Raw genomic sequence first — 26,553 nt, 5'->3', positions numbered from 1 at the left:
TACGGCAGATCCTTCAGTTCTGGAACCTGATTTGTTGCTTTTCTCTGCATTTTCTTGATTAACTTATCCTTTGTGTAAATGGGGTCAAATACAACATTCCCATACTCAAGAAGTGATTGTATGATAGAGGTATAGCTTCCAGACCACTTCAGCATCCAGGTAGGTGTATGATCTGTTGAAGTCTGTGGAGATTCTGTCATCCACCTCATGGTATTCAGATCATATCAACTGGACTTCTTTAGTTCCTTGAAAACATTGTGCTCCTCATCCAGAAAAACTTAATCAGTTCTAAGTTACTGGAGTAAAAATTGAGTTCATCCAGTTTCTCTCTTTCGCTTGGGATTACCGCAGCAGATCCAATATAGACCTGCATAGTGGATTGGCACAAGTTTAATGCCAGATTCCCTTACTTACACTGAGAATAGGCAGGGGTGGTCTTGAATCAGGACCTTTTCGCTTCTGGAACTGACCGCTTGGCCAAGTAGGGGCTCACATACCTTTGCTGGGTCACTAATGTCACAGTGATCCAAATAAAGGTGTTAAGAGTCGGTCTCTGGAGGTCAGGTGTGAGCTGACAATGGTAACACTAGATGGGAGGTAAGAACGAGGTTTGAGCCAAGAGGTGGTATCCCCCGTTTACAGGTTTTACCACTTTATGGGTTCATCTGCAGATTGCTACTATGCCATTACTTTTTTAATGTCAGGGCACTGTCTAGCTTCACACCAGTACTTCTCAATCATTTTCTTAGTGGGTATAACACTTTCACAGCGATCTCCCTTGCAGAAAACAGTGTATTAATTTCAACCCATGTTAAATCCAAGGCATCCACTGGAATCCACACAGACCAAGTGCACAATATACATCTCCAAAAAAACAGCAATGACATGTTGGACATTAACCCACACCACATTTATCAGATTAACTGCAACAAGACATTTTAACCTGGTAGGTCTCCATCTGTCTTCCGCTGACAAGCACAACGATGTATGAAAGTCACAGAGGCTTGTATAATCAGTGTCATGAAAAAATGGCTTCCCTTGAAAATACATTTCAGTGGCCTCCGCCAAACGTACTGGTTCATGCACAGTTGCTATTTAATCCTAAAAACAATTTACTCTCTGGTGATACGGCGCTATTTTGTACCGTCCGTTTGCTTCAATTCGTTTTGACGTAGTTGCTATTAGCAAGCACCGCTAACAGTGGCTAACTGCTTTTGCGCAAACGAAGAGACGCTAAACACTTTACATACATCCCCACACATTTAAAGCTACAATCTAGTCGAATATGTGTCTGCATATAAGAGTAAAATAAAAGAAATCATTCACTGGCACGCCAACAACGTTTTTGGGGGTGTGATTTCAGGATTATGCAAACTTGCAGAACACAACAGAAGCCAGCTAGTTTGTTAGCATCCAAGCTAATAGTCATAATAATTTTAAAGATGAGCTCAAATTAGTAGTTAATAAATTTGTTTTGTAAACTCCCTTCCTTCTGGCCTGTTGAAAACTGTTTTCGCTCCGAGTTGCCCACTTCAAGTTGCTTCTTAGCTTAGCTCAGCTCAGCGCTAGTTAGCCTGCCTTCCGCCGACGTCGCGCTGCACTTCCCCCACTCTCTCTCTCCCTCCAGCCGGCGAGCAGCAGCCGTAGTCCGCTACATAAAATGAAGCGACCATCAGCACTTTGGAAAGCTGTACGTGGCTGTTTGGATTTGGTTGATGTATGAGGAGACGATATTGGTTTGTTAAGGTGAGTCTATTTTACTTCTTGGTGTCTTGGAACTTTAGGCTACAAATACGCCTGGAAACGCACCAACCCTGACCTTAGACCGGGGTAGTGGTAGTTCTGCTATCGCAAATGTTTAGCTATTAGCTGCTACATGATGGGAGTTGTCTAATTGCTGGATAAGTACCTATTTCATATCGGTGCTAACTTGAGGTTGAAATATGTTCTACATTGGCTGGGGTAAAGTTGTAGTACATAGCGAGACTGCTGTACATTTTTGTCAGTGTATGCGGTTGTGCATTAAAAATGTGGCATTTTATCATAGTTTTGCTGTTCTGAAGACTTTGCTGCTACGTCACCATCGGTAACTGTTCGCCTTTCTGTAGCAGTTTGTCGCCATTGACAGGGACGGGGCTATTTGCTGGAACTGCACCGACCCTTTGAAGTCTGTTTGCACATGGAAATGATGGTGTTATAGCATTTAACGATAACATAATTTTTTTCGGCAATGCATGAACTAATGAATGCTACAAACTGAGGTGATTAAAATAACATATACAATTAATGCTAATTTGTTAAAGCTCACGGTTAGCCTAGCTAGACAGGACGTTCACTTGGCCGTCATGTCAACACTTTTGCTCAGGACATTGCCAACTTCATTTCATAGTAAACAGAATAAAGTCATAACTCGTGATAACTCTCTGAAATGCGATATAACGTCAGATAACTTGTGCAGCGCTTGTGCTTGGGAGTGGATATTTACCTGTCAGGTGTGTTTTTGATTTTTTTTTTTTTTGCAGTTATTACGACTATTAGGTACGCCTGTTCAGTCAAGCAGAGCAATCCAGTTTCTGTCGTTTAAAGTATTCTGCGTTCTCTTATTAGCACGTATGTTTTGATGTCGTTTGTTGAGCAGTGTTAGCTTTTGAATGTTCGAGTTTTGTCTTGAGACTGATTTGCAGTTGCCAGCGAGATAATGTGGACAAAACTGCTGTGTTGGTTTTCATCCGTTACAAATGAGAGATCTTTCTATTCTGCACCTGTGAAAGTAGTTTGAAAACACAATAAAATGTGTGCAGATAGCGGAATGCTGTTTTCTTTGTGTAACAACACAATTCCTTAGTTGCATGTGAGAAATCTCAGCTGGATTTGTAATTTTCATGCTGGGCTCTCTTTTGTTGTCGTTTGAGCACATCACAGCTAAGCAGAGATCGTGTTTGAGGAGGCTGCTGCGTAAAACAAATCGAGTGGCTTTAATCTGTTATGTATGCCTTTATGCAGGAACTTTGATGAGAGAAAAATAGCTGGTTTCCTGTTATTGCACGCGTGTGTGGACGGAATAACGCAGAGACCGTAGTGTTTTTGTTAACGGTGTGGCTCAGACCGGAACCAAATCACGGACAAAATTTCTGCACGACAGGAGCATGGCTGCAACAGGAAGTGCTACACACGGAAGTTGTGGTTTCTTTGTGTATCCCGTTTAATGGTTGTTGTATTTAGCAAAGTAACGTTTTAGAAATCAGCTTTTGGTGATTGCCACACAATAATTTAATCGTTTTGGAGTATGCATTTCTGGGTAAATAAGCAATTGATTTTGTTAAAGCGATTTCTAAAAGACATGGTAGTTACAACATTGGCGCTATTTTTTTTAAGTTTGCGAGCAGCATGGTGCATTTGTGTTAAGCCGAGGCAGATTAATACGAGGAAGTGAACTAAAGTGAAAATATAATTGTTGGCTGCATTAAAGGCTGCAGATGTTGAAATGTCCACCGTGTTTTTGATAGGTGGTGAAGATAGTGTGTTTGTGTAGCAGAGGAAGCTATAACTTAAAGGTTTATTTTTGTTTTTAATCAGTAGCAATAAGTTCTTGCTGGCAAACTATTCGGTTTTGTGTAGTAGGTGCTTGGAACATAACTGTTGAGATAAAAAAGAGACTTATATGGACATAAAATTAATTGCAATTTCAACTGTCAAATATAGGTTCTAATTTTCATCCTGATAGTGTGACTGACTGGAAACTTAAGTCGAATATCAACTGGATTTTGGAATGGTTGGTTGGATAAAAACATCTAATTGAGATTTGGTGGAATTATTGTGGACACTTCACTTTGTTATTGTCTGACATAGAATTTTTTTTTTTCATTTGGGGGGAAAAAGGTTGACAGATTATCATTAACATAATGAATCAGTTGTAATGCTGTTTGGCTAATTTATTTTTACACTAATCTTCATGTGGATTGCAAATATGTAATTTCCTTTGGTTTGTGACATACTTCAGCCAGCAGTTATACAAGGCCTTATGTTGAGCAAGCTTGTTGATATTAAATGCACATAGATTGTCTTGTATGTTGGGAATGATTTTATTGCGGTGTTCTTGCCTAATATTGATATCAGCTTTAATATCTAGTCAGTTTTAAAAGATTTTATAAAAATAATATCTCTCATTACAGTATGGACAACTAAACTTACTGATTTGGCATTATTTCTTTTGGATTATGTGTTGTCCACTATTTATTTTGTTGTGATGAGAAATTTCTGTTCATTGATCTATCTCAAATGTGCTTTGTTCCTTTTGTATTTGTTGTTATGTGTGTATGTGTGTGTGTATGTATATATATATATATGTATGTATGTATGTATGTATGTATGTATGTATGTATATATGTATATATATATATATATATATATATATAGTTTATTTATGTTAAAAGGGGTGGTATATATAAGCTTTTGCTTCTCCCTACACCCTTTCGGCCATTAGGGCTGACAGTAAAATCTTTTTTTGTGTCAAGGACTATTGTATGCTGAATAAATTCATTCATTCTTAGCTAGTTTGTGACCATTTACATTTTGACATTACAGATCTCTGTCAAGGAGGTCAAAATAAGTACAGGGGATGGACGAGCAGAAATCCAACTGCGAAGAGAATGACTCTGAACCAACAGGTAAGGTGTTATCTCCTATTGCAGTTCCCTGTGCTCTAAGTTTGTTTATGAATGTCTTAATAGCAGAAAGGTGCTTTATGTCACAATGTGCCTGCAAATTGTTATAAACTAATTCTACCATATTTTAAAGTCAATTGAAGTCAAGTAGAGATTGTAAATTTAAAACATTCAACAAACTACACGTAGTGGTGTGCAGAAGAGTGTTGTCTAAGATCCTTGTGGCGGTTTTGTTTCCATTGTTATTCGCTAATTGTAATTTATTTCCAGATATTTATTGTATTATTGTGTCCCAACCTTTTGTCCTTAAAGCCCCTGCTTTTATGTAAGAAAAGCTGCATTGGTAGAGTTCATTGAAACTGGTTGGTTTCCTGGCACGGACTCGGCTTTTAAGCATAGTACACAAATTTTCAATAGAGTTGAGGTCGGGGCTTTAGGAAGGCCATTCCAAATTCCTGCTTTATCCAACCCAGAACCAGTTTTCATGAGTGTTTGGGATCTTTGCCCTATGGCCAAGTTTCAAACATCTAGCTGTTGATTTGAGGTGACATTGAAGAATTTGGAGTAGATCATCTTTCTTCATTATTTATCCACTTTATGCAATTCTCCAGTACCAGTGGCAGCAAAACACCCCCAGAGTATGATACTACCACCACCATGGTTGACAGTTTGTACAGGATTCCTAGATTTGAAAGCCTCACCTTTACTTCTCCAAACATACCTCTTGTTATTGTGGGCAAATAGCTCAGTCTTTGTTTCATCTGATCATACAACCCCAATTCCAATGAAGTTGGGACATTGTGTAAAATGTAAATAAAAATAGAATACAATGATTTGCAAATGCTGTTCAACCTATATTCAATTGAATACACCACAAAGACAAAATATTTAATGTTCAAACTGATAAACTTTATTGTTTTTGTGCAGATATTTGCTCATTTTGAAATGGATGCCTGCAACACATTTCAAAAAAGCTGGGACAGTGGTATGTTTACCACTGTGTTACATCACCTTTCCTTCTAACAACACTCAATAAGCGTTTGGGAACTGAGGACACTAATTGTTGAAGCTTTGTAGGTGGAATTGTTTTCCATTCTTGCTTGATGTACGACTTCAGTTGTTCAACAGTCCGGGGTCTCTGTTGCTGTATTTTGCGCTTCATAATGTGCCACACATTTTCAATGGGCGACAGGTCTGGATTGCAGGCAGGCCAGTCTAGTACCCACATTCTTTTACTACGAAGCCACGCTGTTGTAACACGTGCAGAATGTGGCTTGGCATTGTCTTGCTGAAATAAGCATGGACGTCCCTGAAAAAGATGTTGCTTTGATGGCAGCATGTGTTGCTCCAAAACCTGGATGTACCTTTCAGCATTGATGGTGCCATCACAGATGTGTAAGTTGTCCATGCCATGGGCACAGACACACCCCATACCATCACAGATGCTGGCTTTTGAACTTTGCGCTGGTAACAATCTGGATAGTCTTTTTCTTCTTTTGTCCGGAGGACACGACGTCCATGATTTCCAAAAACAATTTGAAACGTGGACTCATCATACCACATCACACATTTCCACTTTGTGTTTGTCCATTTCAAATGAGCTCGGGCCCTGAGAAAGCGGCGGCGTTTCTGGATGTTGTTGATGTATGGCTTTCGCGTTGCATGGTAGAGTTTTAACTTGCACTTGTAGATGTAGTGATGAACTGTTAACTGACAGTGGTTTTCTGAAGTGTTCTGAGCCCACGCGGTAAGATCCCTTACACAATGATGTCGGTTTTTAATGCAGTGCCACCTGAGGGATCAAAGGTCATGGGCACTCAATGTTGGTTTTTGGCCTTGCTGCTTACGTGTAGAAAGTTCTCCAGATTCTCTGAATTTTCTGATTATATTATGGACTGTAGATGATGGAATCCCTAAATTCCTTGCAGTTGAGCATCGAGAAACATTGTTCTTAAAGTGTTGGACTATTTTTTTCACGCAGTTGTTCACAAAGTGGTGATCCTCGCCCCATCTTTGCTTGTGAACGACTGAGACTTTTGGGAATGCTCCATTTATATCCAATCATGACGCTCACAATTAGTGTCCTCAGTTCCCAAACGCTTATTGAGTGTTGTTAGAAGAAAAGGTGATGTTTTTTATTTACATTTCACACAACGTCCCAACTTCATTGGAATTGGGGTTGTAAAACCTTGTCCATGTGGGCAGCTGTAAATTTCAGTCTAGGTTGGAGGTGTTGATTTTGGAGCATGGCCTTCTTTTTTGCTCGGTGCCCTCTCACTCTATGGTGACGTAAAATTTGCTTCATTGTGGACAGTGACGCTGATGTTCCAGCATTTTCCAGTTCATGATAGGCCTGAGCCTTGGCGGTGCCAGAGCCTTGGTGGCTCCTGAGTTGCTCCAGAACATTCTAACCAATTTCCTCTCATTTGACAGTAATAGTTTTGGTCTTCTTCCAGACCTGAATAAAGTGGTGACACATCTGACCAACTTTTACTTCTATAAAGTTGTTTAAACTGATGATCTTGGAACCTGTAGTTGTTTTGAAATGGCTCCAAGAGACCTTCCCAACTTGTGTAAATCTAGAATTCTCCTTCTTAGTCCTGTCTGAGTTATTTGGACTTTCCCATTGTTCAGCGTATTGGTCAAACCAGTGACTGCTATCAAACATATCCTTTTTATGCTGGCAAAGAGAAACTACCAGTTGTCTCCCACTCACTTCATCTTCCCTTATCCACTGGGAACAACAACAACAAAATCACTTTTCGCGACTGCTTCGGTGATTGCAGCGAAAACAAAACAGTACACCGTTTTTCTGTGTGAACTTATGTTGTGTACAGTGGGGCAAAAAAGTATTTAGTCAGTCCCTGATTGCGCAAGTTCTCCTACTTAAAAAGATGAGACAGGTCTGTAATTTTCATCATAGGTACACTTCAACTATGAGAGACAAAATGAGGAGAAAAAAAATCCAGGAAATCACATTGTAGGATTTTTAAAGAATTTATTTGTAAATTATGGTGGAAAATAAGTATTTGGTCAATAACAAAAGTTCAACTCAATACTTTGTAACATAATCTTTGTTGGCAATGACAGAGGTCAAACGTTTCCTGTAAGTCTTCACCAGGTTTGCACACACTGTAGCTGGTATTTTGGCCCATTCCTTCATGCAGATCTCCTCTAGAGCAGTGATGTTTTGGTGCTGTCACTGGGCAAATGGACTTTCAACTCCCTCCACAAATTTTCTATAGGGTTGAGGTCTGGAGACTGGCTTGGCCACTCCAGGACCTTGAAATGCTTTTTACAGAGCTACTCCTTCATTGCTTGAGTGGTGTGTTTGGGATCATTGTCATGCTGGAAGACCCAGCCACATTGCATCTTCAATGCTCTCACTGATGGAAGGAGGTTTTTGACTTAAAATCTCATGATACATGGCCCCGTTCATTCTTCCCTTAACACGGATCAGTTGTCCTGTCCCCTTTGCAGAAAAACAGCCCCAAAGCATGATGTTTCCACCCCCATGCTTCACAGTAGATATGGTGTTCTTGGAATGCAACTCAGCATTCTTCTTCCTTCAAACACGACGAGTTGAGTTTTTACCAAAATGTTCTATTTTAGTTTCATCTGACAACATGATATTCTCCCAATCCTCTTCTGGATCATCCATATGCTCTCTGGCAAACCTCAGAAGGACCTGGACATGTACTGGCTTAAGCAGGGGGACACGTCTGGCACTGCACGATTTGAGTCCCTCTCTGCGTAGTGTGTAGCCTTTGCTACTTTAGTCCCAGCTCTCTGCAGGTCATTCATCAGGTCCCTCTGTGTAGTTCTGGGATTTTTCCTCACAGCGTTCTCATAATCATTTTGACCCCACGGGATGACATCTTGCGTGGAGCCCCAGATTGAGGGAGATTATCAATGGTCTTGCATGTCTTCCATTTTCTTACAATTGCTCCCACAGTTGATTTATTCACACCAGCCTGCTTGCCTACTGTAGATTCACTCATCCCAGCCTGGTGCACATCTACAATTTTCTTCCTGGTGTCCTTTGACAGCTCTTTGTTCTTGGTCATGGCTGAGTTTGGAGTCTGACTGTTTGAGGCTGTGGATAAGTGTCTTTTATACAGATAAGTTCAAACAGGTGCCATTAATAGAGGTAACAGGTGGAGGACAGAAGAGCTTCTTAAAGAAGAAGTTACATGTCTGTGAGAGCCAGAAATCTTGCTTATTTGTGGGTGAAAAAATACTTATTTCCCACCATAATTTACAAATAAATTCTTTAAAAAGTCCTACAACATGATTTCCTGTATTTATTTATTTAATTTTTATTTTATTTTTTTTTCTCTCATAGTTGAAGTGTACCTGTGATGGAAAATTACAGACCTCTCTCATCTTTCTAAGTAGGAGAACCTGCACAATCGAGGTCAAATCCTGTGATATCACGCAGGGTTCAAACGAGACTGCGGTGCCTATTAAACATGGATGGATTTGGTTACCAAGCCTGCCTCTCTAACCTCCAGGCCACAACCTCTCCAAATTATAGTCCCTCTGCTGCTTTTTAATTCATCCAAAAGAAAAAAACATCTTTTAAATTAGTTTTGATTGTCCAGTATGTGAATTGTTGTAATTTTATGTAAAACATGTACATCTAGTTTTGGCAGTGTCAGGGCAGATAAAACCTTATGCACATCCTTTTGATCTTTTGTGCCCACCCAGGAGGGCATGGATCTCAGGTTGGGAACCATGGTCATATGTTGTGCATTAACATTTACTGGTTTTAATTTAATTTCTTCTTTCTATTTTCCAGGTGATGACAGTGCCCCTGAATCACAGCATCTCTCCTCTAAAGGAGAGTCTAACATCCCTCCTGGTGCTGAGGATGTGCCTGGTGCTACTGCTGATAGTTCCAGCACATTTGTGTAAGATATTCACTGACATCACAGTGAATACTGTGGCCACAGATACACTGGCTTTTTTTCAGAGCCACTCAGAATCCATGTTTGTATTGACACATCGCTGTCTTGTGATTGTACAGAGAGAGTGTTCGAGCCTGTGCTCTCTGTAACTGTGTGGACCGCAGCCTGCATGGGCAGCGGGAACTGAGACACTTTGGGCCATCTTCTGAACGGCCACCCCTCAAGCCATCAGCTTCCCCACTGCCACAGCCTGGGAATGATGACCTGTCTTCCATTGGATTTTCAGAATCCTCCTGTCTGGCATCACTCTTTGATGACTCAGGTTGAACTGAAAGCATTACACTATTACTTACGCTCGCCAGCCACTTTATTAGGTACACCTTGCTATTACAGAGTTAGACCCCTTTTTGCCTTCCGTACTGCCTTAATTCTTTGTGGTCTATATTCAACAAGGTGTTTGAAACATTCCTCAGAGATGTGGGTTCATATTGACATGATGGTATCACGCAGCCAGTCTGCCCATTGTCCTCTGATATCAACAAGGCATTTTTGTCCACACACCTGCCGCTCACTGGATATCTTCTCTTTTCTGGACCATTCTCTGTAAACTCTAGAGATGGTTGTGCTTTAAAATCCCAGGAGATCAGCAGTTTCTGAAATACTCAGACCATCCTGTCTGGCACCAGCAACCATGCCACATTCAAAGTTAATTAAATCTTCTTTCTTCCCCATTTTGATGCTTGGTTCGAACTTCAGCAAGTCATCTTTACCACATCTAGATGCCTAAATGCATTGAATTGCTGCCATATGATTGGCTGATTAGCTATTTGTGTTAACAAAAAAATTGAACAGATGTACCTAATAAAGTGGTCGGTGAGTGTACAAGCAGTAAGTAGTTCTGTGAGTTAGCCATCTCATTTTTGCCAGTAGTAATGTGGTACATAATCAACATCTTGAAAATATTTTGTCGCTGATTTGATGTTAGTGTTTTTTTTTTCTTTTTTTCTTTTTTTAATCAAACAGGGGGATGTTGGGTTCATCATTGGTGTGCTGTGTGGTCAGAGGGAGTGAAGTGTTTAGAGAACAAGGAGCTGATGAATGTGGATAAGGCCGTTATCTCAGGGACACAGCAGGTAAGTGTACTATCCATACATGGAGGTTAGTAGTGGTTAAGGAATTAACACAGTGTCATTCATTTTCTATACCCGATTATTCCAATCAGTTGCCATGGAGGGGCTGGTCTTATTGCAGACACATCAGCATCCTTCACAAAAACTCTTATGTCATCTTTGTTTGTTTCAGCTTTGTGAATACTGCAAAAGGCTGGGTGCAACTATTCGATGCCATGCTGAGGGCTGCTCACGGTTCTACCACTTTCCCTGCTCAGCAGCCAGTGGATCTTTCCAGTCAATGAAGCAGTTGGCCCTCCTTTGTCCAGAGCACATTGATGAGGCAGAGGGGTTGGGTAAGAAAAAAAAAAAAAAAACACTCTTTTTTTCAGACTTGTGATGGCTTTACTTTGAACGTACTCATTTTATAGCAGTGTTCCCAAACTTGTACCAGAAAGGGGTGAGAGGGTACAAGTTTCACTCCTACCAACCTTCTTACAGTTCACTGACGAACTCGTCCCTTCTACATAAAATGCTTTTATTTGGTGGAGACTGGCTGCAATAAAAACAGACTGCCTCCTGCCCTTTTAGTTTGAAACTGCTGCTTTGTATTTTGTATTATGAATGAAATGTGTTTACACCTTGTATAATATAATTGCAACTGTAACATTCAGAGATACTCGGTAGCTAACTAGTGACCTAAGGCAATGACTGGATGTCTTTGGTACTAAGTCTCTTTGGATGATACTTAACACTAGAATAGCTTTGTGTCAATTGTGTAGCTACTTGGAGAGACTAAGATGAGGTCTATCACTTGCATTATGAGGAAGTGGCAGCTTTGACATTTTGGCCTTGTGGCACGTTTCTTTACACATGATGCAGTGTGCAGGTGCATGAGTGTTGACCCAAGTAGCTCGTGAAGGGGACGTTCACATTTCACTTGGTTGCGGCAGATAGATGGTTATTTCAGAGATGTGGGAATGGACAGGTTGTCTGCCTGGGTGGTTGCCGTCCAGGACCCGAGGCGGTTTGGTGGTGTTGTGTATGTGGCGAAGCACAGCACCAGGGAATGCTCCCAGACTTGACAGTAGCAATCTGGTCCAAAGCTGTAGGATATTCTCAAAGTTCCTGTAAATTGAACAATATGTTGTTTTGTGTGTGTGTGTTTTTAAATGGTCATTAGTTATTAACAGTCTTACAAAATCTTGTAATGTAGCTTTGTTTTGTCATAAAACAGTGAATTCATGTGTGGCAAATGCTGTCTTCTTAAAGTAGTTTTCAACTTCATATCTACTTTCCTTAAAATGGGAGACACCTTTACAAATGACCTGATGCACAAATTGTTTGATGCCATATTCCAAAGCACCAAAATAAACTTTTTTTTGTTTTGTCAGTTTAATTGTAATTTGTATGCCTTTCATCAACAGGTGAGGAGGCTGGGTGTGCAGTGTGTGATTCTGTAAAGGAGCTGAGAGACTTGTTGTTCTGTACGGGTTGCGGCCTGCATTATCATGCAGCCTGTCTGGAGATTGGTGCCACACCCATCCAACGGGCAGGGTGGCAGTGCCCAGAGTGTAAAGTGTGCCAGACTTGCAGGTGACCACTTCAATCATTTTATGCCGCACCCAGTTTAAGGTCCTACAGTTTAGCATTTAATGTTTTCATGTTATTTACAGTGTTGTTTGAAAGTGGGGAGTTCTCATATTTGAGAATAATTTTGTGTTTTGTTTTTTTTTCTTCCAAGGCAACCGGGTGAAGACTCCAAAATGTTGGTATGTGATGCCTGTGATAAGGGCTACCACACCTTCTGTCTCCAACCAGCCATGGATTCTCTTCCCTCTGATCCTTGGAAATGTAGAGTAAGTGCAGTTTTCTTATTCATCTGTCAGCTTTGAAAGAGAGCCCCATATACATTAATTTGATTAAATGGTTTGCATTTTTATCTCTATCACTGGTACCTTGCCAGAGGTGTCGTATATGTACAGTGTGTGGTATTCGTGGACTGGCACTGGCAGGATCAGCCCAGTGGTTTGACAACTACACTATATGTGAGAATTGTCAGACTCACCGCACCTCTTCTTGTGGCGTGTGCAGCAAAGCAGCCGATCCGTGTGTTCTTCTGTGCTGTAGCCGGTGCCAGAGGTCAGTCCAACATATAAGTGTATTACTTTTCATGACAAGTAGTCGTGTGCTGGTTTGTCACTCACATGTTCATAAATTATTCTGTCTTTGTCTCATTATGCTTTTAGGTGTATGCATAGTGAGTGTGCTTTACCGGGGGAGCTTCCTGAACACAAGTATATTTGCCTGATTTGTAAGGAGGATCAGCAGCAACTTGTCACTCAACCATGCACAACAGAGACACAAACAAAAGAGTCATCTAAGGAGGCATCAGGTCAGATTGATTTGGCTGAGATGACAATCCAAACAGTTGCAGAAATGGTCACAGAAGAGCAGACAGATTTATCGGAGGTAACATCCAGAGAAAGGAGCACAGTCGAGATGGGTCAGGCTCAGGCCATAGCTGAACAGACGCCAATGGACTTGGGTAAGTCTGAGTTGGATTCAACATCAGGCAAAGTTGACAAAACTTGTATGTCATATTTTGTTTTATTGCCTGAGTAAAATAATGCACTTATATATATATATACGAGGTCTGTCCGTAAAGTATCGTACCTTTTTATTTTTTTCAAAAACTATATGGATTTCATTCATATGTTTTTACGTCAGACATGCTTGAACCCTTGTGCGCATGCGTGAGTTTTTCCACGCCTGTCGGTGACGTCATTCGCCTGTGAGCACGCCTTGTGGAAGGAGTGGTCCCGCCCCCTCGTCGGATTTTCATTGTCTGGAAATGGCGGAATGAAAAGGACTTTTTTTCCATCAGAATTTTTTCAGAAGCTGTTAGAGACTGGCACCTGGAAACCATTCGAAAAATTTATCTGGCTTTCAGTGAAAATTTTACGGGCTTCACAGAGAATAAGGACTTTAACTACAGGTTTAAGGACCCCTTTAAAGGACGGTCGGTGCGCCGCGCTGCGAGCTGCGACGATGCGGCACAAACCACTGGATCATTTCTAAGCTGATGGCTCTGTGGATACGAGACCGTCGTGTGCTCTTTCTCTGGTTATCACAAGACCTGGACATCAGCCATTTTCCGGCAGATTTCACTTTTAACAAGAGATTTTGTCATGGAAAGCCGCGCGGCTGCAGCAAACGATTATTTGGATCATCGATTAATCTGATGGGGTTTCGACACGATTAATCGGATTAGCGGGGAATTTTTTAAATCCAGTGGTTTGTGTCGCAGCTCGCAGCGCGGCGCACCGACCGTCCTTTAAAGGGGTCCTTAAACCTGTAGTTAAAGTCCTTATTCTCTGTGAAGCCCGTAAAATTTTCACTGAAAGCCAGATAAATTTTTCGAATGGTTTCCAGGTGCCAGTCTCTAACAGCTTCTGAAAAAATTCTGATGGAAAAAAAGTCCTTTTCATTCCGCCATTTCCAGACAATGAAAATCCGACGAGGGGGCGGGACCACTCCTTCCACAAGGCGTGCTCACAGGCGAATGACGTCACCGACAGGCATGGAAAAACTCACACATGCGCACGAGGGTTCAAGCATGTCTGACGTAAAAACATATGAATGAAATCCATATAGTTTTTGAAAAAAATAAAAAGGTACGATACTTTACGGACAGACCTCATATGTATATATATGTGTGTATGTATATATATGTGTGTATGTATATATATGTGTGTATGTATGTATGTATATTCCCAGTATTTTTATTAAATGTTCTTGCAAAGATATAACAATATGGAAAATTGACAATATGAACATGTCAATATACAAGAAGAACAGTACCTTTCACACACGCGCGCGCGCACACACACATCCATACTTGTGCACATATAAACCTTACATTGTGCAATCATCATGATCCACTCAAATATCACTATTCAGCAGTAACAAAAAGGACAATGCATAATAATAATAATGTAGAGATGACTTCTGTATTTCATAGATATAATATTCAAATATGGTTCCCACAATTTAACAAAATCTTTTTGTTTACCTTTGGCTATATATGTCAGTCTTTCAAGACCTATACATTCTGAAAGTTCCTTAATCCACTGTCCTGGGGAAGGAGCTTCAATATTCTTCCAATTCAGAGCAATAACTCTTCTAGCTTGTAAAAGTCCAAAATCCAATAGTTTCACTTGTTTTTTTGTTTTGTTTTTTTTGCAGTAGGCCATCAGGATATATTCCTAATATACATAATTTTGCACAAAGTGGAATCTTTATAGTAAATATTTCCGTTAGGCATTGAATTACATTTTTCCAAAAAATTTGAATTGTCGCACATTCCCAAAGACAGTGTAAAAGAGTTCCTTTAAAGTTACCACATTTATTACAAGTGTCGGGAATATTATTAGAGATATGGTGAAGTATTTCAGCAGTTATATATGTCCTTGTTAGCCATTTGTATTGAAGTACAAACTGTATTTATTGTTTCTTTCTGTGCTCTTAAACATGCTTCGTTCCATTCAGTTTCACTTATATTTTCATGCAAGTCATTCCTCCAAGCATTCAATTTATCTAATGTTGACTCTTTAGAATGGACCATGAGCAGGTTGTAAAATTTTGATAATAGACCTTTCCCTTTCTGGCGTTTTATAGTAATTTCTTCAATTGTTGATAGACAGGGGATGTTCGTACTTTCTCCATATTTTGATGATATGAAATTTCTTAATTGTAAATATTTAAAAAAGTGCTTTTTGGGGATTTGAAATTTTTCGCACAGTTCATTAAATGTAAGCAGTTTTCCATCTACATATAGGTCCTTAATTGTCTGAATGCCTTTGTTTGTTTTTCCATAATTTTAATCCTCCATCCATCCTACCTGGTATGAACTGTAGGGCTGCAGCAAACGATTATTTGGATCATCGATTAATCTGATGGGGTTTCGACACGATTAATCGGATTAGCGGGGAATTTTTTAAAATGTGCCAGGGAAACAATTTTTCTCTCCTTCCATCACTTTATTTAACAGTTGTGCGAGAAGAATTTGAATGTTTTAAACCAAAAAAAAAAAAAAATGCCACTTGTCCGGTCGGACAACGATTTAGAGCTGTTACTTGTCTGATCACATTTTACACTTGTCTCGGACAAGCGTTAATGTCGATGGTCGGACTTTGACAACATTAATAAAAAACTGTCGGTGCTGTTACTGTTTTCTTTTTCTCTCACTCTCTGCCCCTCACCTTACTGCTCTGGGAGACGCGCAGACAGCCTGAGCCTGACTAGCTTCATATCACTGCCTGACTTGTCATACTGAGACGTTACGACTGCTTAAACAAAAATAAAGATTTGTTAACTTGCCCAGACACTGAGCTCTCCCCTTCCTCGTTGATGACTCCGACATGCTTTCATTTGAGATGCATCATTACCGTCGTACTCCCGTGCCATGCGAGGTCCGACTTGCAAATGTTGCAGTTAACAAACGTCTTTGCGTTAACGTACAGTTCGCCAAATTTCTCAAGCAGGGTCATCAGGTTAGGAATAGTGTTCTTTAAGTCTGTTAAGAAGAATATTATGTCATCCGCAAATAAGGATATCAAATGATTTCTACCACCAATGTTGACTCCCAAGAGTCCTACCTGAGCTCTCACCGCTATAGCCAGGGGTTCCATAGCTAGTATGAAAAGAATTGGTGACAAGGGGCACCCTTGTCTTGTGGAATGTTGTAAATGAAATGGTCTGGAGAGGTTATTGTTAGTTAAAACTTGGCCAGTGGGCTTTGTATATAACAATTTAATCCATTTGATGAAGTTTTCCCCCATTCCATATCTTGGGAGTAGTTTCAACAGGTAGTGCCATTCTATCCTATCAAACGCTTGACGTGCATCTACTGACAATACTGCTGTATCACGAGCATTATGTTTCTCATATAATACATTTAACACACGTCTGATATTCAGAGGTGTCAAGTAACGAAGTACAAATACTTCGTTACTGTACTTAAGTACACTTTTTAGGTATCTATACTTTACTCCTTTACTTATTTTTCTGCCTACTTCAGACTTCTACTCATTACATTTTCACACAAGTATCTGTACTTTCTATTCCTTACATTTTTAAAACAAACAGCCTCGTTACTCTTGGCTTCAGTTTAATGTTTATATATATATTTTACGTCATGTGCGCCTGTAATCAACTTTTCTGCAGCGCGGCTTTGCTTTGAACCGTGAACTAATCCAAGCAGTGGTTCGCAGATTGAAGCAATGCTTCGACCTATTGCTTCGTTTATTCTTTCTTTCGCTTAATTTTCCCCTGCTAAAACCCTAAAGAGCATACTTCTGTGAGTATTATTTACCTTTTCTATGTTAAACCGATCTGTTATGGTCTTCTGAAACAGTTGATAGATGTATTTTATAACTTAAAAACGGGAGCGACGCTAACGCGTTAGCATGTCTATGGCGTTTTCAATGTTAAAAGTTAGCATTAAGCAGCTCTCGTCACGTTCGGGTGCATTTGTTTTCAAATTGTAATATTTCTTAAATTTATTTTTGTTTATATATGAATAATCTAATGATTATTATATACAATTTTAGAGAAAGAGGCAAAAAGAACCTGAATAGAAACACAACAGAAAATATAAAAGCAACTAACAATGAACATACATATATAAATACATAAATAAATAAATGTTTCCTGTGAACACCTAGTGACTCTTACACCTCCACTTCATCCCTGTCTTATTTAATGACAGTTTGTTTCGGTCAAACCATATTTTCAGTTTAATTTCTTCAGTGATTTCCTCCAGAACTATCTGACAAACTAGAAAACTGCTGCATCCTAGTAAGAGCAGAATACTACTGGAATGAATTTGAATAAGGAAAGCTGTTTTGTTTTTTTTTTTCTCACTAAATGGATGCTGCACTCACTGCAGTTTGTCTGGAATAGTCCCAGATTGCATTTCAGAGCTTCTAGAATTGAAACATTTTCGTGCAGGTGGTGTTGGGGGGGTAATTTTGGGTTTTGGGTCTTGGGCCACATGTAGAACGAATCAGTTTTTAAATTAAGCTTTCAATTCATATAGTGGCATCTACTTTTTTTTTTTTTTTTTTTAAAGGTTACTTTATACTTTTATACTTTAAGTAGGTTTTGGAGCACATACTTTTTCACTTTTACTTGAGTAAAGAGGTCAAGTTGATACTTCAACTTTTACCAGAGTGTTTTTAAACTGCAGTATCTATACTTCTACTTAAGTAACAAATGTGTGTACTTTTGACACCACTGCTGATATTATGATAGCCTTGTCTCTGTTGAACGAATCCTTGTTGGTCATCCAATATCAATTTGGGTACAGACCTTTCTAGTCTTTTGGAGAGCACTTTGCACAATATTTTCAAATCACATCCCATGAGACATTCCCCTGTATGATGCACAGTCTGTTTGTGGTTTGTTAGGTTTCAAAATGAAGGTGATAGTTGCTAATCTTAGGGTGTCTGGGAGGGTCCCAATTTTGTATGATTCTTTAAACATGTCTAAGAGTGGCTCGGCTACTTTATCTTTGAACATCATAAAATTCTACCGATAGCCCATCTGGCCCGGTGCTCTGCCGCTGTTCAAACTTCCTATTGCTTCTTTTATATCAGTAATTGTCAATGTCCTGTCCAGTATTTCATTATCTTCCTCTGACAGTTTTGGAAATTGTAATTTATCCAGGAAGTTGTTTTGGATTTCTTCGTTCACGTTACATTCTGATTACAAATGTTCATAAAATCTCCTAAAACTATCGTTTATTTCTAGAGGGTCACAAGTTAGATCATCCAAATTCGTTTTTATACTAAGAATTGCTCTGTCTGATTGCATTTTTTTTTTTTTTTAATCCTCCAGGCTTCCAGTTTACTTGCTTTTTCTCCCTCGTCATAATATGCTTGCTTTGTCCACATTAAACTTTTTGCTACTTTTTCAGTTGTTAGTTTATCATATTTAGCTCTCATAATTCTTAAGTTTTGCAATTTGTCTGGGTCATTAGTGTTATAAAATTAATTTTCTAAAGTTTTAATTTGTTGTTCCATTAATTGAATCTCCCTGTTATACTTTTTATTTCTAGTCCCTATGAAGCTTATAATTTTGCCTTGTATATAAGCTTTAAAAGCTTCCCATCTAATACTAGCAGATGTTTCTTCTTTATTATAGTCAAAATAATTATCAATACATTTTTCTACAAATTTTACGAATACTTCATCTTGTAACAAGAAGGTCTGTAATCTCCATCTTTTTGGACTATACACTATTTTACCCAATTGTATCTTGTAACAGAGATCGGCGCGTGATCACTCAGTACAATGCTATTATACCAACACTCTTTCACTTGTGGCTCCAAATCTACGGATGCTAAAAAATAGTCAATGCGCGAGTGGCTTTTACAGCTGCCTGAAAAACAAGAATATTGAATATTATTTGGATTTCTAATCCTCCATATATCATGTAGTTTTGTATCTTTCATATAGTTATGTAGTATCTTCCTGGTTTTCATATGTGTGCTATCACTTTGAAATGAACGGTCTAAAACTGGGTTGAGAGTGCAATTAAAGTCTCCCCCCATGATACACATTCCATCTAAAGTGGAAATATTAAGAAAAGATTTTCAAAAAAAGATGGGGAGTCGTAGTTGGGGCCATAAATATTTATAAGATTTATCTTTTGAGAGAGCATAGTACCTTGTAATATAATATATCTTCCTCCTGGATCAATAATAACCTTGGATTTCCGAAATGTATTGATTTATGAATCAAAATTAAGACCCCTCTGGCATGACTAGTGAAGTAGGCATGAAACACTTGGCCAGGCCATCTTTTGGTTAGTATTTTGATATCTTGCGTAGTCAGGTGTGATTCTTGTAGGTAAATAATTTTAGATTTAAACAACTTTATTCAATATTTTTTTCACTTTAATTTTCTCATTCCCCTGACATTCCAGCTTGTAATAAGAACATCGAAATTTTCTTTTTTACTTCCCATTTAGTGATTTATGATCAACAAGATTAGGACCAAAAATCACCATACCTCTTTCCTTGATAAAGTGCACATTTACACAATCATATACATTCATACACATATATATACACACACATTGAACCCAGAACATATTTTAAGCTTCCTGTTACCCACCCCAGTGGAATGAGAACCCCACCCCTTTGAACACTGAAGTTCCCCAGGATGCCGATCACAGTACTGGGGAGAAGCTAACCAGCATGACCGTTCTCCCTTGTTCCAACATCGGCACCCCAACACCATGTTAGTTCTAATGTCTCTTAACCCCCTTGAAATAAGTATAACAATGAAAGATGTAAAAATAACAGTATACTGTACATATTGTTGTTGTTATCCAAATTATAACTGCCAACTATAAACTTGAGTTACTGAAGCTTAGCTTGGTAAATAAACAAAAAATGTTTTTAAGTGAAAATATAGGCATAAGAAGAAAAAAACAAAACAAAAACAAACCCTGTATTTATCAGGTATCACCTGCTTAGAAATGTTTGTTTTATATCAATAAATTCTAGATCCACATATTTCCACACATTTCAATTCAAACGTCGCCGGTGACCTCCGTGGAACCTTGGCATCGCCTGTAGAATTCCTCTGCTTCCTTAGGTGTGGAAAAAAGATGGATCTTGCTGTCATGGAGAATTCTGATCCTGCATGGATTGTATTGAAACCCACGGAAAGCGTTAATGTCGATGAAGTTCTTGATGACGAGTTGAAAGTTCTTTCTTGTCCGGGCTGTTTCGGCCGAGAAGTCTTGTGCAAACGTGATCCTCTGACCATCGTGCAAAATTTGTTGTTTTCTTGCTTCTCGGTAAACAAACTCTCTCTCTTGGAAGTATAGAAACCGGATCAGGACGGCTCTGTTCTGGCCCGGTCTGGCTGTTGCTAATGTACGGTGTGCTCGTTCTAATGTAAATGAACGGTGCATCAGGCCCAGCCATTTCGGTAGCATCTCAGTGATATAGTCGATAAGTCCGCTATTCCCCTCGACTCCTTCACATATTCCAAACACGCAGAGATTTTTACGTCTTCCACGATTTTCTACGTCTTCCGATTTAGCCTTCAGGGAAGCAATGCGCTTAAGAGCGGTTTGTAGAGTTGTGTCGGCTTCCTCCTGTTTAGTTTCGGATGCGGCAATGTGGGCTTCGGCCTGCTCAATGCGAGTCGTGTTTGCTGAGACGTCTTGTATTGTCTGTGTTAGGCTACTCTCTAACGTTGTGAGGGCGGATGACATGTTGCTCAATCTTTGGTCAATACCATCGAGTCTTCCTCCAAAGTCTGAGCGCATTGACTTTAGTTCCGACAGTACATCTTCGATGCTAGCCATATTAGCACTCTCCGTGTTAGTAGTAGCATTAGCATCCGTGCTATCCTGGAGATTTGTCGGGGTTGTTCTGGTACTCGTTTTGCGTTCGCGGGTGAAAAGATCGCACTGTTTCATGAACGTTGTCTTTTGACATGACCCCCACGCAGCGTGTAAAGTGAAAGTTGGCAGTTAATAAGGGTTTTGTTTATAAAAACAAGGACACGGTGTCGGAGCCACAACGCTAAGCCGCCATCTTGGTCACGTGGTTCCCGGAACCTCGCACTTTTATATGTTATGAAGTAACCTCTGTGGGGTTTTTTTTTTCCCCTCTTCTTCTTCAGGCATGGAGGCTGAAGTTGCTGAGACAACACAGCTTAATATGAACACCATGGAGTCAGAGCCACAGTCAGTATCAGAAACATTGACCTCTGAGACTCCCACTGCGCCTCATGACTCTACAGGTAAAGGCATCACACACTATAGAGATTACTGGATTTTTAGGAGTATGTTGGACCTGTCAAAAAAAAAAAACGCATGGCAAGGAATAATGCATTTGTCACACCAAAGTATAAGTCACACCTCATTTTCTTTGTCACCTCTTTAATTTGGGGTTTTGTGCATTGTTGCAGTGTACTTTTTATTGTTAGCATTTATTTTTCTATTACTGCAGCTTATTTTGTTTAGTGCTTTGATTCCTGAGAAAGCCCTACATAAATACTTATTATAATGAACTAATTTTACTTACTCCAATCAAGGGTCATGGCGGGGGGTGGGGGTGCTGGAGCCTATCCCAGGAGTCATAGGGTGTGAGGTGGGGTACACCTTGGACAGGATGCCAGTCTGAGAGCCACACGTAGACAGATAAACATACACACCTGCGGTCAGTTTAACACTCCTGTCACACCTTGACGATTTAGCCAGCATATGTCGACTGTATTGCATATGCTGGTGTACACCTAATGGGTAAGTTTGTATAAGTTAAGAGCACGCTGATATACGGCGAGTACGTCAAAAAATTTGGGCATGCACAGTATTTTTGACATATGCCAGCGTATAGTGGTTGCATCCCGCATACGCAGACCATAAGTTGTAGGTAAGTTATGCAATTGTTTACGCAAGTTTCTTGTAAGTTATGCATAAGTCAAATATGCCCGTTGATGCTGTCCATTGATTGGCTGAACAACTGAAAACAGTCGATTAGCAGTCTGCATGTGATGAAAATAAATCCCATGATCTACAAAGACAAATTTATTTATTTATTTTTTTTGTTAAGAAATGTTAAATTATTCTGTCCTCCATGTGGAGGGAAGAGGGCACGACACCGTACGCATGCTCGCTGATGTGTTCCGCCTGCCAAACAAAAGGGTTTTGCCGGTGGTGGAAACACAAATCAAGCCAGACTTAACTGTTCTGGCCCGTACCATACCATGCAGTACTGACCTGGACCACTTGGTGGAAACGGGGCTGTCAGCATACGCTGGCTAAATCGTCATGGTGTGACAGCTGTATAACTTATTCGACGTATCCATCATATTCTGTGTGTTCTTATACGCCAGTATATGCTGGCTAAATCATCAAGGTGCGACAGCTGTGAAGTTCCCAATTTACCTAATGTGTATGTCTTTGGAAGTGAAAGGAAGCCAGAACACATGAGAACATGCAAACTCCACACAGAAAAGACCAGGCAAGAAGCAATTCCAGGGCCTTCTTGCTCAATAGTATTAGCCACTACACCACCATGCTGCTTATTATTATTCTCTAGATTATAATAGCCACGTGGAGCTGATATTTGCTGTTTTGGTATGCTTATGTATTTTGGGTCAAGGATGAACGCTGCAGAAATGGATAGGACAAATATTGTTTGGAGAAATTGGTGATTTTAGCTAACCAGTAAACAATGGACATTATGCTGCAATGCATCATTGGAGTTTGGGGTTTCGTGTGTTATACATCATACGAACAAAGTGAGGAATCTTGGGTTAATTTTTGATCCTACGTTGTCCTTTGACCTCCACATTAGAGACATTACAAGGACTGCTTTCTTCCATCTGCGAAATACAGCAAAGATTCGTCTCATCCTGTCTATGGCTGATGCTGAGACTCTGACACATGCATTTATCTCTTACAGATTGGAGTATTGCAATGCTTTATTTTCTGGTTTACCGCAGTCCAGCATAAAGGGTCTTCAACTGGTTCAAAATGCTGCTGCCAGACTTTTGACATGCAGCAGAAAGTTTGATCATATTTCGCACATTTTAGCATCCCATCATTGGCTTTGTGTCTCTGCAAGATTGGATTTTAAGGTTCTGTTACTGGCCTATAAAATAGTTCACGGACTGGCACCTCCCTACATGGCGGACCAGGTTAAGCCCTACGTACCGGCTCGGGCCCTGCATTCACAGGATATGGGAGTTCTTTGTGTTTCTAGGGTGAATAAAAAGTCAGCCGGTCAGAGCCTTTTCCTATCGTGCCCCTGCCCTGTGGAACGATCTCCTGCTGCACATATGGCAGTTGGGCACTGTGGAGACTTTTAAATCTAAACTTAAGACCCACTTGTTTTCCCTGTTTTATCATTTGTATTTTATGTATATTATGTATTTTTATTTCTTTTTTTATAGATTGGTTTTTATCATGTTTTAATCTTTTAATTCTTTTGTTTTTCTGTGGCGTGTGAAGCACGTTGAGGTGATATGGTCGTGAACTGGTGCTATATAAATGAATAAATTTGAATTTAAATGTTATTGTGGTTCATGTTAGCGCCAAAGTGTTGTTAGTGTTATTAATGTAGGTATTTTTGTAGTTCAGTTGGTTTAGTCCGTGTTGCTGTTACCATGACTGAGTTAAGTCAGCTGCACCATGAGTGAAATGTATAAAGCGTTTGTCTTCTGTCACCATCTCTGTTTGTGTCTAAAAAGAGAAGCACCTGCTTTCGGCAGTTTGCAGAAAAGACGGGAACCTCTCCATGCGTGCGTGTGTATAACGTCCATCACGGACAGAGCACAGCTGGCATTTGCCGTTGTTGTTACCATGAGTGAATATTGCTTTTGATGTTTTCCGCCGCGTCTCAGTTTGTGGGTGTGTAAAAATTAAAAGCACCTGCTTGCAGCAGAATGCAGAAAAACAAAAAGCTCTGTGTGCATGCGACTGGGGACAGCTGACATTTGCCATTTGGTATGCTTATGTATTTTGGCCAAAACAGAATGTTGATAGGCCTAATATTTTCAGAGAAACTATGGATATTGGCTAATATTGCTAATTACATTCTGAAGTAACATGCCATAACAGCAGGGCATGGTAAATCATCTTTTTAGTATGATTTTTATTTAGTAAGTTCAATGTAAGTACATAATATAATTGTAAATACATTAAAAATACATAGATGACACAAAGTGAACACTTATTTACATTGTGGTCCATTTAAAAACAAACAAAAAAAATCAAATGACAAAATAGTAGTAGTAATAATAATAGTGTGTACATGATAACAATAACCTAAAAGTAAGTAAGTCCCTTCAGCTGCTCCCTTGTTTGCACTCGGGGTCGCCACAGCAAATCCAAGGTGGATCTGCATGTTGAATTGGCACAGGTTTTATGCCGGATGCCCTTCCTGACGCAACTCCACATTACGTGGGGAAATGTGGCAGGGGTGGGGATTTGAACCTGGAACCTTCTGAACTGAAACCAAGTGCATTAACCACTCGGCCACCACCCCTGTATAACAATAAGCTAAACGATTTATAAATAAATCAGTACAGTAAGTTAATAATAAAAAAATTACATAATTAACAGGAAATAAACAGGTTGAGTTCCTCTACTAAAAATTGTTGAGGTCAAAGGTTCTAAAAATGTTCAGGACTCACACGCCATTCCAACTGTTTATACAGGGTTTGTTTAATTTATTACCACCCTTGAAAAATGTCAGCTATGAGCAACACGATGAACATGTTGTTGTTGTTGTTGTTGTCATTATTATTTTTATTATTTGTATATAAATTGCACCAGATTGTATGTTGCGGGACCTCCCAAACTAGCAAAAAAACAAACAAACAAACAAACAAACAAAACCAACCCCCCAGTGACTTATACTCTGGGAAATATACAGTATATATTTTCTGATGAACACATGATGGTAATATACTCAGGTTCATAATTTAAATAAAAATTATTTTTTGTAATTTTACCTTCATACTCTAAAAGTGGAGTTGAAACAACATATGTACGTGTAGTGTAGACATTTTAGATTTAATTCATAGTGGTTAAAAATATCACATTAAACATTTAGGATTTATGGCCATTTGTGGGTGAATTATACAAATTGAGACCCTGTCCAAATACTTGGACCTGACTGTATGTTCTTATATGATTGGGTACCATATCACAGGATATATTTATGAATGTTGCCAATAATTGTCTTTCCATAACCTAAAATATAGACTGTGCAATTGCAGGTCAAAGGCCCTCTTGTCTACCTGTTGAGAGAGTAGAAAAAGCAGTCACCCAGGTGAAGCTGTCGTCCTATTCCAAGGAATCCATAGCAGAGACACAGTCTAAAGGTCCTGAGAGTGAACAAACAGTGATGCCACAGCAGGACCACTTGAATATGGAGGACAAGCAGGAGACCAAACCTTCAGTGCAAGTGAAACATTCACCCCAGTTACTAAAGCATGGCTTTGATGGCACAGCTGTAACAGAACTGATGAATAATTTTCCACCAAAGTTATCAGCTCCTCCTCCCTCTTTGGACAAAATGGTTCCTGTGCCAGCATCTGATCGACAAGCGAGAGCTTCATATCAGGAACCTCAGTCTCCTCCTCCTGTTTCTCTAGTTACTTTGTCTGTAGGCACACAAGAGGCCCTGTCTGCTGTGGATGAGAAACGGAGGCTACTACCTCACTCTGAGGAAGAGGAAGAGGAAGATGAGGATGATGATGAAGAGGATGATGATGAGCCAATGAAAGAAAATGAGCATATCAAGCATGATCAAGAGGTTAAACCGGATCTGCTACTGGATGATATGTCCAACATGAGTCATGGGGATGAGAGTAGTAGTGGCTTTCTGGGCTCTCCAGGAGAACCAGATCCTCAACTCTCCATGGACCTTGGTCTTGTACCTACTGGTCGCTCTCACACTGATAACCTGCTCACTGAAACAGATGATTCACTTCCTTTTGAACCTCTCAAAAGCGACAGAGAGAAGGTGAAGCGCAGAGGATCTCCTGGTCGCTCACGTGTCAAACAGGTGAGGTTACCTTGTGTTTGAAAGGTCTTTTGATTGGAGGTACCCTCACCATGAATGTATAATGATGTGTCTTGAGCTACGGGGTGTTTAAATTTTCTTTTGGATCGTTAAAGTATCTATCTATCTAGCTGATGTATTAGTTAGGGGTGTGATGAGAGCTCATGGCACAAGATCTCGCAATATTAAAACATGACAATATTTCTTGCTGATGTGAAAGCTGTCTTGCAAAATAGAGCAGGTGTACCACCCCCACAGACACACAG

The 26,553-nt window shown here is 39.7% G+C and overlaps 1 protein-coding gene across 1 annotated transcript in view; it reads left to right on the top strand.

Moving 5' to 3' along the window:
• Positions 1-1,593: 1,593 nt before the first annotated feature.
• Positions 1,594-26,553, top strand: part of kmt2d (lysine (K)-specific methyltransferase 2D) — a 130,320-nt gene continuing 105,360 nt past the window's right edge. The window contains exons 1-12 of the mRNA XM_034172406.1: positions 1,594-1,746; positions 4,585-4,667; positions 9,466-9,577; positions 9,694-9,896; positions 10,598-10,707; positions 10,877-11,039; positions 12,111-12,279; positions 12,428-12,542; positions 12,650-12,825; positions 12,933-13,231; positions 21,393-21,512; positions 25,500-26,290. Of these exons, the coding sequence (XP_034028297.1) occupies positions 4,619-4,667; positions 9,466-9,577; positions 9,694-9,896; positions 10,598-10,707; positions 10,877-11,039; positions 12,111-12,279; positions 12,428-12,542; positions 12,650-12,825; positions 12,933-13,231; positions 21,393-21,512; positions 25,500-26,290 (2,307 nt within the window). The 5' untranslated portion in view covers positions 1,594-1,746; positions 4,585-4,618. The remainder of the gene's footprint in view (positions 1,747-4,584; positions 4,668-9,465; positions 9,578-9,693; positions 9,897-10,597; positions 10,708-10,876; positions 11,040-12,110; positions 12,280-12,427; positions 12,543-12,649; positions 12,826-12,932; positions 13,232-21,392; positions 21,513-25,499; positions 26,291-26,553) is intronic.

Source organism: Thalassophryne amazonica, chromosome 6 (assembly GCF_902500255.1).
Source record: "Thalassophryne amazonica chromosome 6, fThaAma1.1, whole genome shotgun sequence".
Lineage (NCBI taxonomy): Eukaryota > Metazoa > Chordata > Actinopteri > Batrachoidiformes > Batrachoididae > Thalassophryne > Thalassophryne amazonica.
The sequence above is the reverse complement of the archived record's forward strand: the minus strand, read 5'-3'. Positions and strand labels throughout refer to the sequence as shown.